This window comes from Antrostomus carolinensis, unplaced genomic scaffold (genome assembly GCF_000700745.2).
Source record: "Antrostomus carolinensis isolate BGI_N321 unplaced genomic scaffold, ASM70074v2 scaffold5379, whole genome shotgun sequence".
Classification (NCBI taxonomy): domain Eukaryota; kingdom Metazoa; phylum Chordata; class Aves; order Caprimulgiformes; family Caprimulgidae; genus Antrostomus; species Antrostomus carolinensis.
Window position 1 is genome coordinate 18,147 of NW_010340519.1, and position 19,357 is coordinate 37,503.

A 19,357-nucleotide genomic window follows, 5' to 3' on the forward strand; every position below is an offset into this window, starting at 1 on the left:
AACCCAAAACTTCAGATAATTCAGATTAACTGTCCTGGATTGTCCCCGGATAGACAAGCTGCATTTAAGGGTAAAAGTCTGACATTTTTCATGTCATTTAATCTGATACAAACACAAATTCTTTAAAATACATCCACTTTGGATACTGCTTTCAAATTAAAGCAGTCAAGATTTGGTCGCTTTTATTGTCTTCCTCTTGCAAGGTTTCCCAATAGACTATTTCCTCATTTTAGTAAATTATTTCCTACTAAAATTAGAACAGCATAAAAGCCATCAAAGCTTGTCCTTTTCTGTTGTAAAATCTCATTGAAGAATGCCTTCATCTATTTACTGCAGTTTCATTGCACACAAATCAGATATAAAATGCAAAGTTCTCATTCTGGGTAGTATCTCATACTTCCTACTTAAAACATGGGAGCACCAAACACTTATTTCCACCGTTTGGCCAGAGTAGGAGCGAAATTAATTTTCACATATTTTCACCATGTTAGATTTCTGATGATTACATTTTTCCTCCCTAGTTTGTACAGTGAGGCAATCCATAAAGACTGCTTCACACCATCAAACTAACTTCTCTCAGACCCAAAGCCACCAGAAGCAGTATGGTAGAAAGGTGTGTTTAATTTGTACCTAGCAGTGACCTGAAGCTGTCTTGTTGAAGCATGGGCTGCACAGCTGTTCATAAGGAGATTCAAGTTTTGGTAAAATATGGGACCAGCATCACTCCAGTATCCTGGGATACTGTTAAGTAAATATACTGCCTGGATAGATGGTGGTAAAGAGAGACAATCACTTCTGGAGACTATTTCTCATGCATAAATTGCAGTGCTCCACATGGCACCAGGAAATAAAAGCCACTCCTCCAGGTTTGGCATGGTTTTTCTGACTTCCCTATATAAGAAAGTCACTTCATTTTCACAAGCTTGTTTTCCTCTCCACTTACAAAGCAGGAGTGTAATGCTTACGACACTCCAGTGGTAACTAAGATTTATTCCTGAGAAATACTTTCTAAATAGACCGTAAGGCTACACTAACAGTTGGTTCCATGGAATCAATCCAGGTCTCATAGCCCACTGTGGGCAAAATGGGGATCTTGAACTTGGTAACACTGAGTGTTACCCACAATAAAGTGACACTGTCTATTTAGTCATGTATTAGCCCGTTTAGATTTTTAAGGCCTGCAGTTCTTTAGGAGGGTTGTAGGAAAATGGTTAGATATTCACTATGCTACTAATGTGAGCTTATAATAATTAGTTTCAGTTTTCTTCTTACACACAAACACGTACACATTTAACATACGGAGAGGGCCTGAAAAAGCTGTGGACATTATGATGGTGCAAAAGTTGACCAGTGTGAGAAAAGACACAAAGTATAAACTCCAGATCTGCATTTAGGCTATACCAGACAGAAGGAGTAGCCACCTTACTCAAACAGATGCCATTTTTTCCAGGCTAGTACTCCAAAGCAAAATCAAGACTGAGCAAGCCAAATTCTGCCCTGGGATAGCCAAAGGTTCTCCTTCTGCCTTGAAAGTGTGTGTTTCATTCATCTTCCTTGGGGAAAAGGGGAAAAGGGGAAAAGGGGAAAAGGGGAAAAGGGGAAAAGGGGAAAAGGGGAAAAAAGAAAAAACAGAAAAAAGAAAAAACAGAAAAAAGAAAAAACAGAAAAAAGAAGAAAAAAGAAATGTCTTCCAGGGCTTTTTCCACACCCAGATCTGGTATGTTACACTCGTCCATTCTAAGGCCCTGGTAACATAATCAATATAATCCCATATGAACAGTACAGCTGCCAAAAAGACATATTGTTCCCAGGCAGACAACTTGCTTGCATGAATAGTAATGCCAGCACAAGACAGTGCGGGGGCATAAACATGGGTAAGATAAAGCTGGGACCACTCCCTCTTCACAACAGTAGACTTCAATCATATTCAACTACACCTGTGTAACTACAGTCCTCACTGTTTTCTGTATGGATCTTCCACTCTAAAATGGGGAAGAAATTTATGTTAATAAATAGAACATGTGAACATGAAAGCAAAGAGTGGCAGGAGGAATGACATGGGACAATCTGCAGACTTCAGGGATGATAATGTTCTAAGAACCACCTCTACCTTCTAACTTCATTACACTGGTGTATTTCAGGTTACGCACTCATTTTAAGGTACTTGGCAATAACAGTACTGTGACTTTTCAGTACTATCATCTATATGTTGTTAGAGTGACTTGTAGTCTCCCAGCTTAAGTATCTGCAGAAATGAAAACACTGAATCCTCATAATAAACTGCTGCCTGTATCATAGCTACATCGTCTTATCCAAAACTCCATGCAACTGACAGTAAAAAATAATTTAAATTTGAGATCTCATTGGTACTTTGTTTCCTCAGTCAGGACAGTGAAAAGGAAAAGTCTCATCTCAGAAATTAAAAGATTAAGATATACTTGTTCTAACAGAAGGCACAGTGTATTCAAGGAGCTCTACATTGTGAGATTTCTTTATTCCATTTACAATGCAGCTTTCTTCCACTGACCCCAATCACACCAAGAACAAGGTGCCACAGACCCTCCTGCTAGAAAAATGATTTCTTCCAAAGCAGGAAATCCAACATACTAAGATTTTTGTCTTTCCCATTTGCTTTTTAATCTCTTCTCTTATGGGTGGGTAGCAAATCTCCCTTAGCAAATATACTTTCTTGCTTATAAAGTGGAAGATCCCAGGCATTTTAGACACTCCATGCAACTTACCAATAGACTATATTATGAGAAGATGGAAGCACTATGAACACACAGGATATAACGCAAATTTAAATCAAACTGATCAGTAAACATTTACTCAACTATTCCAAGTATGTGACCTCAGCCAATGGACTTTTCTCTACCTACGTATTCCTCTCCTTTCTTTTTTTGAAATTATCTTTAAAGGAATGACAATGGAAATGCACTTTTAGGTAGGGAAGGTTTACTTATCAGGCACTGTTTTTGTTGTTGTTGTTGTTTTGTTTTTTAAAGGGGTTTAAAAAAATCCAACTTGGTCTCATTTGTTTCAACTTACATTGCGCATACAGTTCTGTGATAACCTGGGGTCACGGGTCTCTGGAGAGGCTCATCTACGCTCTGATGCACACCAGGAAACAGCTTCTTCTTGGTTTTTGGAGTATGAGTCATTATCTGATACACAGGAAATAAAGAAATAGGGAAGAAAAAAAGAAAAAAAAGAGAGAAAGCAGTGGAAAGACAGAAAGACAGGTAACCAGAGCCACAGAGACAATTCTGTAGAAACATTGCATTGGAAACTAAGTTGCATTCTGGTGTCACAAGATAAAATTCCCTGGAATCAATGTAGGCTGTTCCATGACATCTTCATCTCAGTTCACATTTCCATCATCAGCACTGGTAGACCTCTGGACTCTGGGATCCAGAAGGCATACAGTCACGTTTATCTCAAATTAGTCACAGCACACTAAATGGCATCCATGCCAACTTTATGCTTTTTTACATAATGGCTTTTTGCTGCTTGAGGTAAGACACACAATACTTGATCTGGCATAATGCCTGCAGGAGCAGTTAACATTTCAACTTCTTTTTTTTTTTTCTTTCTTTTTTTTTTGTTAAATAATTTCAGACCAGCAGTGTTCCAATATTGACTTGCTCAGCACTTTGCTCTGTGTGCCCAGAGAGTCACTGATGTAGCACTAGAACCCTAAGGCTGCCTTTAGCTTATTATTAAGCCACAGCCTGACCACCTCCTGTGAAAGGGTAGCTCAAACTTATTTCACTTCTTCTGAGCAGCAGCTAATAAAGCAGACTGTGAAAGATTCAGACTGCTGTGCAGGTAGAACCTGTCTCTTCAAGCAACAATTTGAAGAAGAAAAGATTTTAGAAAATAATGAAACTGCTGAAATTTAACACTTAATCCAGAAAATTAATTTATTTCAAGATGCTAGTGAGTGGTACTCACTCCCAAGTACTCAGTTGTTAGCAGCTTCTCTCCTGCAAGTTCTCCCAGTTGAGGTTGCAAAACCTCATCTTTGTCCAGATCAGCCTCCATGATGTCATGGTCCTCCTGCAACAGCAACACGTGCGTTATTTGAGCCTGGGTTCCAAGAAGTTTTGATTTCAAATTTAGTTCTCACTTCAGTAGTCCCTTGGATGATGTGTACTTTCCAGATAAATGATGGTTAGTACTGGACTTGTAAGTGATAATGTACAAGCATTTTCTATTAAAAAAGTGGACACCTAAAGACAAAATCACCTAAACTTTTGATATAACCAGAAACTGAAGAATCCTGAGAGAAGAAAAAAAACCCACCTCTTTTTCCACAAATGCTTCGCCAAAAAGTATAATACACATTTCAAAAGTTGTTCTCCTTCAAATTTCCAACCCAAAATAATTATTCCTTGCTTGACCTAATAAATGCTGAGGAAAAATCTCAGTCATTAGTATCTTTGTAGAACACTGCATACTAGTATGAAGAGATGCAATGCCCTTCAGCATGCAGTGCTTAACAAGTAGCTGGTATGAAGTTTGGAGTTTTAGTTTCTGCAGATCTGAACCTGATGGCATTTCTCAGCCACACTGGAGAAAAGGCTACTCTTGTGTGGATTGTTTTTTTTTTTTTTTTTCAAATAAAAATTAAAAAGCACAATAAAGTTATCATTCAAACAAGAAGATGGTAGGAAACTTGACAGAAAACTTGTCTGGATCTTTTAATGAATGAGTACTATATGGGCATAAACTTAAGCTAGACTATAACAACTAGCAATAAAAATAAAGTAAGCACACCTTACAGCAGTTCATAGTCTTTCCTGAATATAATGCTAGCATTCCATAAGAATGAAATGCACAAATGCATATTCAGCATTTTGGGGTACATCCCACTACCTTGACAAAAACACTGAAGTAATTTATTGCTGCTTATTCCCCAAGAAGGAAAAAAATCCTCAAAACATTTTATTACTCATATTCAAGAGAGATATAATTTTTAATCACTCAAGACAAAAAAAATCTTATTGCTAGGGACTCAAAACCCCTCCTCAAACAGTGGTTCCCGAAAGGTGAGACCACATGTGTCTGTCAGCAGCTGTTTTTAGAGCAACATGAAGCAGCTACTCAGGTTTGCAAGGAAGCTTTAAAGCTGTCAATATGGGGCTTTTACAAAATTATTGGAAACAGTACTTTAGGATATAAATATAATACAAAGCGACAACAATCCTCTGCTGAATTTATTCCATGAAACCAAGATATAAGCAACTTCTCAAGTGAAAAGTACCAAGAATTCACTCCCTCGTGCCTATTTCTAGTATAACTATGAGCGATTCATCTTTCATGGAAGTTCTGCAGCTTCTACAGATCTATAAGCCAGGAAATTTTAAAGTTTGAGGGACTACTCCAGCAAACCAAAAGCAGTAATACAAGAACAAGATAGTATTTTTGCTTGTGTTTTGCTACTGAAAATAATTCTCTTCTGTGCTGCAAAAAATACCCTAAATAAGACACACTCCAAATGAAGAAAATGTGCTTTGCTTTTGAAACAGATTGTGACAGTAAATGTAATTCTGAGAAAAAGTAAATGAATCATTCTAAACAGGTATATTGTAATAGTAATGTAGAGAGCCTGGCATTAACTCCATTAAAAACAATAACCACTGAACTTTGATGAGCCCTGGAGCACAAAGAAAATGAAAACCAGTTTCAGTTTAGTGAGATTTAGATTCAACTGGTTTTCAATAGCCAAAGTAAGAAATATCCTCTGCCACAAAGATTAGCCAATAATATGGATGCTTGGGGAAAAAAACATTGGAAGTGTGTAGAGGAAAGGTATTTCCTACAATGGAAATGGCTGACTGATTCCAGTCTTTGTCTGGACAAAATAATGAGACTACCATCACTCAGACCAAGTAGGTGTTGGCTTCTCTAAGAGCTCCACAGGCTTGCCTTTTTTCAGGTTCAATGATCTTTATACCAAATGGCTTAAAACCCATTATTTTTGTTTCAGTTTAGTTATTCTCATTGCTCATCACCTTCTCATTCTCAGATGTCAAGCAGAAAGAAAAAGTACAGACACAAATTCAGTAGCCCACAGCACTATCCAGTTCTACTTTGAAACATCCTGCCTGGTCTTCCACTGCGGCTCCGAAAGGGCACAAGCCTTCCACAGGTCCCAAGTCATCAATCTGACAACCTAGATGCTTGTGTGTGAACAACTGAAGCAGTTACAGAAATACTGCCAATAATCCAGTGTTCTAAGTTTTAGAGTAAATTTCTTCCATAATGTATTTGTTCGTGCATGGATTTAATAAAAAAAATCCCTAGTTCTTCCATAAGTGCTTTGAAGATACCAGATTGTTAATCCTCTTCATCCTCCCAAAGATGGATTCTCTAGACATTCAGCTATAAAATTTAAGGCTCTGTAGGACCTCAGGAAAATGTTCAATCTGCCTTTATCTCCAAGGCCAGATAAGTTATAATCAGTTCTTAATTACCTGGGAAGCTGGGTAGGTGTGAAAAGTAACACAGATAATGGAAAAACACAGATAAACACTGGTAGACTAAACAACAGTCATCTGTTCAAGCAAAACAAACCCCACAGTCCAAACTCCACAATATACTGTACTTTGAAAAATAATTTAAAAGTCGTAAAGATGAGCTTTATAGATATCTCTACAGATAGGCAATTCTCTTTATATGGTATGTTAATGCAGCATCAACAGCTAACAGTTTTCTTAAAAGGATGCTTTATAGAAGACTGCCTACACTGTGCCTGGGCAGCGTTACACATTATGGCCAGAAGACCACTCTGCTCTTTCATCCAGCTCTCTGCGTGCATGATGTATTTAAATTCTCCTCACAGATCACCCTGGTTTCCTCAGGTTCTACCTCTATTCTGTTTGACACGTTTTTGTCACACAGGGAACTCCAGTTTCTGGGAAGTACTTCTTCCTGCCAGCCTTACTCCCTGGCAGTATTCAACATGCCAGGTAACTGAGCCTGAACGTGTCCCTCCTCTGCCTCCTTGTACAGAAAAAGAGCTTTGACAGACATGCCATCATTCCACCCCTGAAATAACACAATTCGTGCCCTGTTCACCATTGCTCACAGGCTGCAGCAGACATTGGCAGCAAAGTTCTTTAATGTAATGGCTTGAAGTCCTGCGATTAGGTCTGTGATTAAGCTCTCTTTCTTTTGATGTATTCTCTAGCTGAAGTGTATTTTCACACTGCAGTTTACTGATTTTATTGCCAGATCCTGAGCGATGGGGGATCAGAGGGTGTCTGATAAATCATCACTGCACTGTTATCTAATAGAGCAAGTTTGTCACTAAACTTTTGAATTAGAGCTACGATATCACATAATCACTTTTACAAGCAGCTTTTAAAGATGGTCCAAGTCAAATAAGAAGCAAATGTAAAGATCAATTACTGAAGATAAATTAAGTTAGTATTTAACAGAACAGTCAAGAGAATATTAAGTACCAGAAAATATGCACTGTGACTTTACGTGTCAACACACCCCAGATGGCTAACGTACCAACGGTGGGTATGTACTCTAGAAGCCAGTGCATCCTGAGCTCTACATTAGTTAATTTAAAACTCAGCAGACAACTCTGAATGGCAATTTATTTCTGAATAACAGCACACATGTAGACATGTTTTATTCAGTTTCTAGGCTCCAGTGTCACATATTACAGAATCTTAAATTTCTGAGTGTATGGTGCCCTTAGAAATCACAGAAGTACTCTCCAACAGGCTCAACCACATCTTGGCAGCAGCGTTTAGGAGAAAGTAGTCATTACCACGAGGTCTGCTCAAAGCCAAGAGAGAATTCAACAACTCTAAATTAAACATGGATAAAATAAAAAAAAATATGAAAGGTAATAGTAACAGTGTGGGGAACTTTTGCATGCTCTTGGAAACAATAAAAACTGGGGCAAAACCTGCAAACTAAGTCTGCATAAAAGACTCCTGCTGTTTCTTAAGTAGTGAAGGTACAAATATGGGTATTAAGTAGATCAGCAGCAAATTATAATACAAGTAAGCAGTTTGAATGCATGCCATTAAACTGTCAATACATGGGCATATTCTGAAATACATTCAGTCTGTAGTAGTAGTTTTTAAAAGTTATGTAAAGGCAAGACTGCTGATGAAGTTTTCTAAAACTTCCTGTTGCCAGATCACAACATCAGGTGTTATCACAGAACCCCATCAAAGAGCAATAACTCAGTGCATTTCCAAAATACAAGAGGGCTCCAAGCACTGAGGCACTGAGTCGACAAATCTTTGCTTATTTAACCAAGTAACAGCTTTATGTATTTTGTGTAGCATTTTGCTGCCATGCTGTTTGTATACCATATTTTCTAAACCGAGGGATTAAGAAACCAGGTCTTCTTGCAGCAGAACAGAATTATAGTTCTCAGCAGCAATAAAGATTTAGGACGTGCCACAATTAATGTTACACTAGAAACAGTTTTAAATTGGTTTAATTAGACTTTTTCTTTTTGATATAATGGCAAAGCTAATGAAAAACTGGAATCAGACACTTCTCCATTTCTAAAGCCTACTGTTATTTTTGAGTCAAATAATAAGAAATCACAGAAATTAATTTCAATCACAAACAATGGTTCAGTGGTAAAAATGCATAGAGTCTTGTCCGGGATTGTGAGCAGCAGCAACTTGTCTAGGGGGAATGACTGAATAGGAGAATTCACCTTCCTTTCATTCCCAAGAGCAGGCAATGAAAGTGTACAACACTATCATGCAATTCCATGCCACACCTGTCATGAAGGAGTTCCTTATCTCTCTGCATTCCCAACAGAACACAGTACCCTTCAAAAAAGTGTACTAGATTTCAAGCTAAAATATCACCACCTTGGATTCTCACGATACATCTAAGACACTCAAAGCCTTGGAACATCAGTTAAAGGGTGTTAAGCAGCATATAAAACAAAGGGAAATTATAATGATTAATCCTCAGAAAGCCCATTTTGCACATCAAGCATTGATTTGGGTGGGAGGAGTGGAAAGATTACTGAAAACTCACCTCAGGACTGCAGGGGGTGAAACAATTACAATAATCTAATTCTATTAGAGAAAAACAGTTTACTGTACTCCTTTAGAACAAAAGTGGGAGAGACAATTGTTAAATAAAACTTCCTTGTAGCTCTAAACTTAGAATTTGAGTAGCTCTAAATTTAGGCAAAGTCACAAGGGTAATTAGTTCACATGTTCACCAGCTATTGTGCCACAACACAGAAACTAGCTAAATAATGCAACCAGTGCAAAACCTCCCTGGACATTGCCAGGCAAAGGCTGGATCCTGCAAGGTGCTGCACCCCACGGCAGCTGAAAGCACACCACACCTTTTACAACTGGGACGCTTACATATTTCTCTGCTTTCAAAACATAAAAGGCTCAGTGTGCACTTGAAAATGCACTTGGTCACCGTGCAGTAACAAGGCAAGTTTTAGACTGTAGCATGGTTGTCACTTCACTGGCAATTGCTTTAATGTGCAACAAGCTGGTAGAACATGGATGCAACTGACTTGGTAAGTTTTATCTGTCTTATTCTTTGTTGGTTCAGGACAAAAACTTACTTTTTGTCTAAAAACTGGGTTTTCAGTAAATATATGTTCTCCAGTAATATTTATAATACAATAATGTTTTGCAGAGATCACTCCCAACGTCACTGACTTCAGGGCAGATACATGATATAAATGTATGTGCACATATACATCCATCTAATTATGTTCAAATGCTATTCCAAGGACATCTACTGTAGCTATTCTTATAAATTTCTCATGTAAGATTTTTCAATAAAAGTGTTATGTGGTTGCCTTCTTTCAGATAAAACCCCCATAAAACTGCCTACACAGTATATTTTCAACCCCCATTGTGCACTTATGGCAACATCACTGGTGAAACTGGGTTTAACATTTCCCTCACACCATTTACACCTTGCTTTGCTTCTTAATTTAGATGATCAAATATGCTGTGTTGTCTACACCTGGGATCCCATTATTCTATGCATACAATTTCTTTAAAAAATGCTGAAGTATTGGTATAGAATGTGTTTATTAGCAGAGCTGGAAATACACAGCTAACCAGTTTATATTTACTATGATATAGTTTCTGAAGCTTACTTTCTCTTTTTTTTTTTCCCCTCTTTTTATGGGACTTATTTCTTAATTTGTAATTAGTGTTTTCCTTCATTACATACAGACAATTTATTAAATATGTTTCAAACTTTCTAAAGAGCAAAAGAAGTCACACCCTGAAAAGATAATGATACCTTAAGAAAAAGTAACAACCTGTTTATAAACTGTTCTGGCAATACACTGCTTCATTTGCTTACTTTATTTTTAACTGCTGAAATGGGTCTGCTTGAAAGCAAGATTTCTACTGCTACAGGAACTCCTCATCTCTTTACTTATTTCAAGGTATAATCCTTTATTTATCACAGAGGTGGTGACTTGCCAAAATAAAACAGTAGGACTTCAAATGAAGATAAGGTAATAGAAACAGATCAAGTTTTCTTGTTAATACACTCTGGTAATTAAATAAAAGTAAAAAAAAAAAATTAAATCCAACAAAAAACCAAACAAACAAAAAATCCAAAACACAAAACCCAAAGTCTGGCTTATTGACATAAATATTTTCTGTCTAGAAGGTTAAGGGTTTTTCTAAAAGGTGCCAGAAGGCCTTTAAACTTACTTCCTCATCCTCCTCTTCCTCTTCATCATCAGACACAATACTATCATTTAAGGGCTCTTCTAGAAAGAAAAAAAAAAAACAAAACAACATGGTGTAAGAGTACATGTGCAACTTAACAGGATCTCTGGTTATTGCCCCTCTTTTACAACAATTAGATTTAGCTTGCTTCTCATATAGACATCCCATTTGTTTCAGGGTAACTACTGGAATTATTTGCTCCTACAAAGCATTCTAGAAATCACTGAAATAAATTCATATTCAGAAAAACGGCAGAAACAGAAACAGAATAGTTCTTTTCTCATAAATCCCACTATGATATCTCAGTGTATTTATCAACAAGACTTGAATGAAAATGCATGCACTTGCTAGTTTCTTTATTTTTCAACTCATTTTTAATAGAAGACTCTACTTCTCCCTACAAATACTTTAATAATATCCAGTTTTTATATGTAAAAAGTTAGTACTCATGTAAAATACTTATTGTAAATTTTGGACAAACTAATTTCCTTACAAAAAAGCAGCTAGGCTTATACTGGAAATCTGTATGCTCAACTTTTACTCACTGATCAGACAAAGCCTTTCAAAAATACCATTCACAGATAGAAGAAATTCTATAACCTTCATGAACAAATATTGCACAGTGGCAATACAGTGCTTAAATACTTTGTTTGTTCTTATACAAGCTAGGACCATAAGGTATGCTTTCTTCTGCACTTTCCAAAAGCCAAAGAAAGCAAACTTGTTCCATTTTTACTGTACAGAAAGATTTAATCAGAATTCATGTCCTTTTCATTGTCTGCTTTCTCTTTCTTCAGCCTTCCTCTCAGCAATAAGGAACAGAAAATACGATAAATATTCCACCTTCTCATACTTGTCTGTATTAATACAGCATCTGCAACTCCTGGGACCCATCAACATACTCTCCAAAAAGGATGGTCTCTGCCCTCTATTCAGGATAAGCCATTTCAGATAACAAAGCTACACTCCTCAATAGAGCAAGAGGTAAGTAGAGACAGACCCAGTCCCTAAATCCTGCTTTACAAATTATATCACCTGTTTATTTTTGCAGTTGACAGCAGTCTCTCATTACTGTGAGGCCGCTAGCATGAAAGAAAACAGTACAAGGTCATTCTATTTACAGTCCCAAAACTTTGGAATTGAGACCTACTCAGCTTTTTATTTCTTTTTTATAATTGTAACACAAAAGAAAATTTTAAAATACATCTGACATTCAAATCCTGACATTCACTATTCATCCTCTCTCAGACCATCACACTATTGTTATTCTTTGAGAGTTTCAATGCCAAGTAAAAACATGAGCTTTCTTATGGCTTTTGTGAAAGATTTACAGCTCAGATAGCTGCATCTGTTCTTCTGACCTGAATTCAGCTGCTTGATAATAAATTCAATCTGTCGGATCATCTCTGCATTTCCTTCCTTGATAAAACAGCGCAGAATTTCTTCCATTCCCTGGATGTAGTGGAAAACATTGCTAGATTAGTATTTCATGACTACAGTGACAGAGTTTTGTTAGCTAAAATGTCATTGTTTTGTCACGAAAAACAAAGGCAGTGTGAAACCAATCACCATGTCCAGCTCTTAAGCACTCTAATTTGTCCATATGCTTCCCAAAGACAAAAGAAATACAGATGTATTCATGAGGAACAGCAAATTTTTACAATAGATCTGCTGCTTCTGCCTTCTGAAGTCAGTACACAGTAGTCAACAGAAAAGGGCAAATTTGCATTCACAGATACAACAGTGCAAGGTTCAGAGAAGGAAAGCAAAAAGCAGGACCAACTTTGACCTCTTAAACCTAGTTTCTCTCTTTGTGGCCCTGTATAGACTTGATGTTGTGTCTTTAATCATTTAAGATGACTTCAAATCCTCTGTCCTTTGTGATGTAAAACATCTGACAACAATTATGTCTGTATAACTCTCTTGGTTAATCCTTAAGATATAAAGAAACACTGCTATCCCAGGCACAGCTTCCTCAAATCCAGAAGTCAAAATATATTAATTACCATTAGACTAACTTTCACAGGAGATCAATTCCTAGTTCTGCTAAAACCTTCCTCCTGCTGCCTTCCCCAGTTAACCACGTCTATACCAGGCAGAAATAAAAGCAGCAAGACAAACTCATCCTCTTAGTGGCTATTCACTGGTGTAGAATCAGTTAAATAAGGGGAAGAAGCAGCAAGTCAGCTGAAAGCATCTCCTGGGCCACATCCACTCTATGAAATGCTAGATGGACAACACCATTCTAAAATAAAACCTTTAATTTATAATTTAGATACAGTCCTTCACACTGCTTGGGCTCCACTTCTGGGAAAAGACCAGCAAATATGGCAAAACTGTTTGAGACATACATCCATACCTGTATATACATTCATGCCTGTATATCAAAGGTGGAGGGCCTCCTCAAGGGTGGATTCCCTTCTCAAATGCCATGGCTCCTACCTCGCAACCCTGCTGCACACTGCTCAACAGCTACCTGCGTGCATGTCACCTTTGGCATACGCACTGATCTTTGTGCTATGCAAAGTAGCACTTCTTACCATTGCTCTGGCTTCTTCTCGGACAGAAGGGATGGCAAGAATGCTGTACAGTGTTCCATTCACATATGGTTGTATCTAAGAGGAAGAAATATTCATAACACTAAGAAAAAACTTACATTCAGCCCAGCTGACTACAAGCAAAATTTAAGAGTGAAGGCGCAGAACAACTACATTCAGAGAATTTAATCTGGTTAGCCTGCATTTGCAAAAATTCCTACTTGGGAAGCAGTCAGCTTTTAGGATGCAAATATACTGTGATATGGTTGATCTAAATTACTACTGCTGCATGTTGATTTCCCCTCAACTTGTTCTGGAATGTATTCTTGCAAATTGACCTAGCTCTTGAAAAAAAAAAAAAAAAGGAAAAAAAGGAAAGAAAAAAGAGAAAAGTAGAAAAAGAAGGTTAGTTTCTGACAAACACTAGTGGCAGTACAAAAAATAGGACAAAGAACAGGGACAAGACTGTGTCAGCATGAACTCAAGACAACCTTCAAGCATTGTAGCCCTAGGCAGGATGATAAAAGCTGCAGCAGCTTAAAACATCCTCTCACTCTGCTGCCTGTTACTGTCCCTCAGCAGAGGCAAAAAAAAACAGCTAGCGTAAAAGCTCTGTATTATGGCTAGTGACAGCCACCAGATCTGTCAAACTAGTTTTATCAGCACTAATGTGACCCTTTGTATTGGCCAGTTACTTTTGGAGCACTAAGATTTCCAGTCATCCTCTGTCTATACCCTTGGAAAAGTGAACAATGAGCTAGGCTGGGAGCAGGGGAAACACGGAAAGATAAAGGACTGGGGATTATTTACACAAGGATTCCACAGCTTCTCAGAAAGCATTCCTGGCATCCAAGAGCATCGCCTTCTACCTTCAACTTTGTTAACAAAACTTCTATCAGCTGTGCTGGTGCAAACTAGGTTGTAAGAATGTACCTTTAGAGAGAAATTTAAAGGTCATTCTAAGGCACAGAATTCAACAGTATGATATCATTTCTAAAAACTTTAGTCTAGGGACTGGCATGTTATTTTGCATTGGTATGTACTGTATTAACTCTCATTGTTCATAAAAACAAAGCTAGTGGAAGAGTCCAATACAGGTATGCTAAGTCTGATCTTAATCAAAACAGTGCTAATAAAGAACATATTCTAATGAATTCATAAAATGTGGACTAAAGACTTTATTCAAATTTATTCTGTTTTCAGTTTCAGTTATAAACAAAAAAAATGATGATACAATAATTGCATATAAACATAAGACAGCAGAGTTTATATTTCATTTTTACTAGAAGTGTCCTAACACCTTGCACAACCATCAAGGAATCATTCTAGAATACCCTGGTAAAAATTCTGCCACCTTATGTTTTTAGCTTCATACAATATTCACCCACATTTTCTCCTGCCTTGAATTTTACTTCATGGTTAAAGAAGTGCCCCTCTGCAGAGATGGCTGAAGCAATGCTTTACGTAGCAGACAGCAGATATCAGAGTGATGTGCTGAAAAGTATTAGGTAGAAATAACTAATAATTTTTAGCATCTTCCTCTGATGTAGTTTAATTTAGCATCTAAGACGCAAGTGTGTCTGGAGACAGAAAAGAAACGAACCATGAAAGAGTTAAGCAGCAGGTTAAATGAGTAGTGGATGAAAAGATATCAGGGCTTGAATGTCACATGTGTGCTGCTTTCTTACAGTATTCCTTAAAACTACCAGCAAATTTGCTTCTTTGCACCTGATGTTTTGCATAATGGGCTTGCACCACACATTGTTCATCTCATGAACCAGTTAAGCTTGAGATGATTTGGTACGAGGTGACATTTAAACAGCATCAGAAACTGCAATCAGGAAGGCACATGGATTGCATAACTATTAATCTAAAAGACTTTCATTCTTAGCTGCCAACATTCGTTAAAGGAAGACATAATTATGTCTAGAAAGACCAGCACCCAATAAAATAAAATTTACATAATTGTGAATTTTAGGAAAATTTAGTGCAATTTAATTACATGAAGGTCTAACAATGGAAACAAAACCAATTTACTTTTTTTTATTTCTTCCTTTCTTGCTTTTTTTACTTTTAATTTTTCTTTCCACCTTTTAATTAACCCAAAGTTTGCTGTACAAATACCTCACGATTCTCATGGCCAAGAAGATCAGAGAGAACTTTGAGCACATGGTTTGCGATCCTTGCACACATTTCCTTCCCTGCAAAGGGAGAAAACACACATATGCTTAAAAAAATATGGAGATCAGAGCAAGCCTATTACTTACTTCCTAAATTCAGTACTAAATACAATTTACATGGAGCAATACTATTCCTTATTCCTGTCAAATGCTGCTTGGCATAACTGAGCTGAAATCAGTGGAGTTACTCTGGATTTATACAGTTGTAATCTTGGACAGGATGCAACACTAAGGGATTTTTAAAAGTTTAACAAAGCTTATGGCAAGCAGTCAATTTTGCACTCTTACCTTACTTTCCTTTTTAAAAGGAAATTTACTTTAAGCTTCTTCTAAGTCTCCTCAACATAGACTGGACCTTATTTTCCTGGGAGGAATCTCTGTGTCATAGAATTGAAGCATGCAAGTATTCAACTCCACAAAGTGAAGATTAAGCTCCTTGCCCTTACTCATTAACTCAGTTCTGACTTTCTTTTATACAAAGAAATTTCTTACATGAGTATAAAGCATCCTTTGAAAAGTGGGCCTGGAATGTAGGAATGGCAGTCCTCACATACAGATACGAAAAGAGAATCAAATCTTAGAGGGTTCCATTGATTAACTGCTTTCTTAATTATTTAGATTTTAGTGAAGCTAACCTCCATAGTTTGGGATGCTTGGGAAACAGATCTGCTCAAAAGCACCAGCTGTAACACTCAAATATCTCTGGTCATGTGAATCCCTGCTATTAATTACATCACTTGAAAGAATCCAGGTATATCAGAAAAAAGGATTCACAATCTTTCCTATCCCTTTCTTGGAATAACGTTGTAATTCAAAATGTAAGGCACCTGCACTCCGCAGACAGAGATTCATGAGCAAGGCAACAGAATACTCCAGCGTGTAATCAGACAGGCAATCTGTATCTGTTAGAACATCAACCAGCCAGAAAATGAGCCCATCTTTGATCATTGCAGACTGCAGTGCACGCCTAGGATTAAAAAACAAAAAGCCCTCAAAAATCAGACCACATCATCAACACCTTTCAAATACATTTATAGCTAATATAAGCACATTAAAACCCTACTTCATCTAGCTGCTATACAATAGCCTGCAAACAAAAAGCCCCCAAATTACACATTTTGGAAGGATCAGTTAAAGTAAGGAATTAACAAAGCCTGAAGAAATTGAATATACAGATTCCCATAGGGCTAGAGGACTAAAATGATGTTGGCTGGGTTGGGGTTTTTTGCGTTTTGTTTTGTTTTTTCAAACCTGCAAACTGCCAGGGTAAGTTTCTTCATTGTTTTCTACGGCATCTAACTCCACCTAAAATTGCATTTTCAATTGCCTTCAAATTGGTAAAAAAGCTAGCTACACACAACAGACCCATAAAACATCTTAACTACTTCTTCTGCCATAGGTAGCCATAGCACTATAGCACTTTTGCACTGCTGATTTGACAAATGAGATTTTTTTCTTAAATCTATTATTTGTTTTCTCTAGAGATCCTTAAATCATGTATTCTTTTAACTCATTCTGTAGTTGCCCTTGAAGAGTACCCTGAATAAAGTGCTAGGTGGTCAACTTTGATCTCCTGCAACAGAAATTCCTCATTTTACAGCACAAAAAAAGAAGTATATACTGGTAGAAAGGTCTTACTGAAGAACACAATTTTTAACCACATTATTTTCAATTGGCAGCAAGTCTGAATCACAAAGATCAAAGCAGGTATTTTCCTGGCCTTAGTACTTGGGATTTGGATTACTCCTGAAAGCTCATACACTTTCTCAGGCTTGGATCTTGCAGTAGGTCTATGGCATGGACCAAGCAAAACAAGGGACCATCTGACCACACATTTAAAAAATCAAACCAAAACAAACAAACACCTCACAAATCAAAAAAAGTCCTTCAGGTCAAGTATGTGAAATCAACCTTCTATAAGATTAACTTATTTTAGAAAGAAAAAAACTTTCAAATTTTCAGTACCATAGTGCCTAGGCCCCAAAATTCAAACTAATTTATACTATCAACAACTGCTTTAATAGAAATTTTTCTCTAGGATTGGTTTAGGATTTCAAGCACTAGGGTATGAAGATTTACTCTCTTTCATCTCAAATATCTATAAGGTATCATTGCAGGAAGTAGTCCAGAATTTTACCCAAAGCACATCTACATGTGCTTCATCCAGACAAGTTCTAAATGAGGTAAATCCAAAAGCAGCCCTCATTCTTCAACAAGCCCAAACAAACAAATAAAAAAACACCCAACACTTGCAGTCTTAATTTAAAAGAAGCATGAATGAAAATAACAAGAGTTAAACACATCCATCTACCTCCTTACATTTAGTTAACTATTCAGGGCTGAGTGTTCCTCCTGAGTACTGTGAAAACAGAGTTCCTAGATCATATTTATTTGCTAAATGGGAGCAACATCATGCCCTTTACTGCTTTTACATGGTATTTCTTTTGTGGTGGGCATTTGAGTCAGACTGCTAATGCAAAAGTAAAAAACAAGGCAACCCATGCATAGACAGCTCCAGGAAAGAGGATCAACAGGATGAGGATGAAATCCCTGAAAAATGTTTGCAGAAAGGATAATGAAAACCTCATGCTTTGGAATATAATGCAACTCTTTTTTTCTATAGATGATCTTCAGAACTTTCTACATTAAGATTTTCACTTTGTTCAATTAGGGAATATGATAAAGTGCACAAGGCTATGGCAGATGTACATTTACTTGAGTCTTGACAGCTGGGAGGAAGTCAGGTTAATTCAGTCAGCAAAACTGAGTTCTCCTCCATAATAAATGACACTGCTTTCATCAGTCATCAGAGGTTCTGATGATTGTTATGGGAAAATCAAGTGCTCTTCTTTCTTCCATGAACAGAGCCTAACTAGGCTGCATTTCCTCTCCTGCTGTCACCACTGGGTGCTGCGCTATCATCACCTGAGGCTGAATTTCTGCAGAGTCCCCAGAACATTCTCCCATGTAAGGGAATCCTTGTCTTCAGCTTTCAGTCTCTCCTCCAGCATTCGCAGCAGCATTGGGTTCTGAGAAAGGTAGACACGACCTGGTGCAAAAAGTGATGAAAGAACAGATGCTCAGATACCAGCTTATGACAGAAAAGCTCCCTCTCCTTGGAAAAGTAAGCAGGATTGACCTCAGTTTCTTCTTGACAAGCCACAATCTTGTGCCAAGACCCAAACAAACCTGCAGAAATGAGTTGTCTAGCAGACCAGTAGCATTCAATCCAGCCACTTGAGGCATCAGAGGCCCCTACTTGCCAAGTTAGTACCACACAGAATCCACTATTCCTCATTCAGCACATGCTTTCTGATCTGTCACAATTTTGTATACTCTAGGAAAGATTAGAGATGTCTAAAGAGCTCAGGAAAGTTAGGTGCCCTACTGCTATTGACATGAAATGGCATTTCAGTTCCTAGCAAGAGTTAGCTCCTTAAGTAGCATCAAACCAAGGGCTAATTTGGGACAGGCAGAGGTACAAAGCTACATATATATTGCAATGGAAAAGCAGTGATGCACAAAAATTTATTCAGGTGAGGACCAGGAAGATGCAAGAGCAGCTGCACTAACTACTGTTGCACAGCCTGATAGCAGGTCTGCCTACAGACCTTTAATTAACAGGGATTTACAGGGATTATTATTTCATTATTTTTTTTTTAAACTTCATGAAGAGACTGAAGACTATTTTAAAGGCAGCACATGGGTAAGTTCCCACATAGACTACAAACTACCAGAAGAAGTCAGAAATGAGGAATATACAGCGTCAAAATGAAAACTTCCCTGATACTTAAAAACTGTTTTGAATGCATGTAACAAAAGACAGTGCATCCCTAGAAAAAGGGTGAAAAAAGGCTCTAAGTTTCCACACGCAGTGGAAAGTTAGGATTGTTTTGGGTTTTTTTTCCACAGTAAATCT

General features: G+C 37.4%; 1 protein-coding gene across 1 annotated transcript in view; it reads right to left on the reverse strand.

The window, feature by feature from the left end:
- The window catches only part of ARMC9 (armadillo repeat containing 9), a 65,705-nt gene that overhangs the window by 13,104 nt on the left and 33,244 nt on the right, over positions 1-19,357 (reverse strand). Inside the window, exons 14-21 of the mRNA XM_010176158.1 lie at positions 18,364-18,487; positions 16,266-16,405; positions 15,383-15,459; positions 13,262-13,336; positions 12,083-12,173; positions 10,704-10,762; positions 3,955-4,059; positions 3,049-3,164 (exon numbers count right to left, since the gene is read on the reverse strand). Of these exons, the coding sequence (XP_010174460.1) occupies positions 3,049-3,164; positions 3,955-4,059; positions 10,704-10,762; positions 12,083-12,173; positions 13,262-13,336; positions 15,383-15,459; positions 16,266-16,405; positions 18,364-18,487 (787 nt within the window). The remainder of the gene's footprint in view (positions 1-3,048; positions 3,165-3,954; positions 4,060-10,703; positions 10,763-12,082; positions 12,174-13,261; positions 13,337-15,382; positions 15,460-16,265; positions 16,406-18,363; positions 18,488-19,357) is intronic.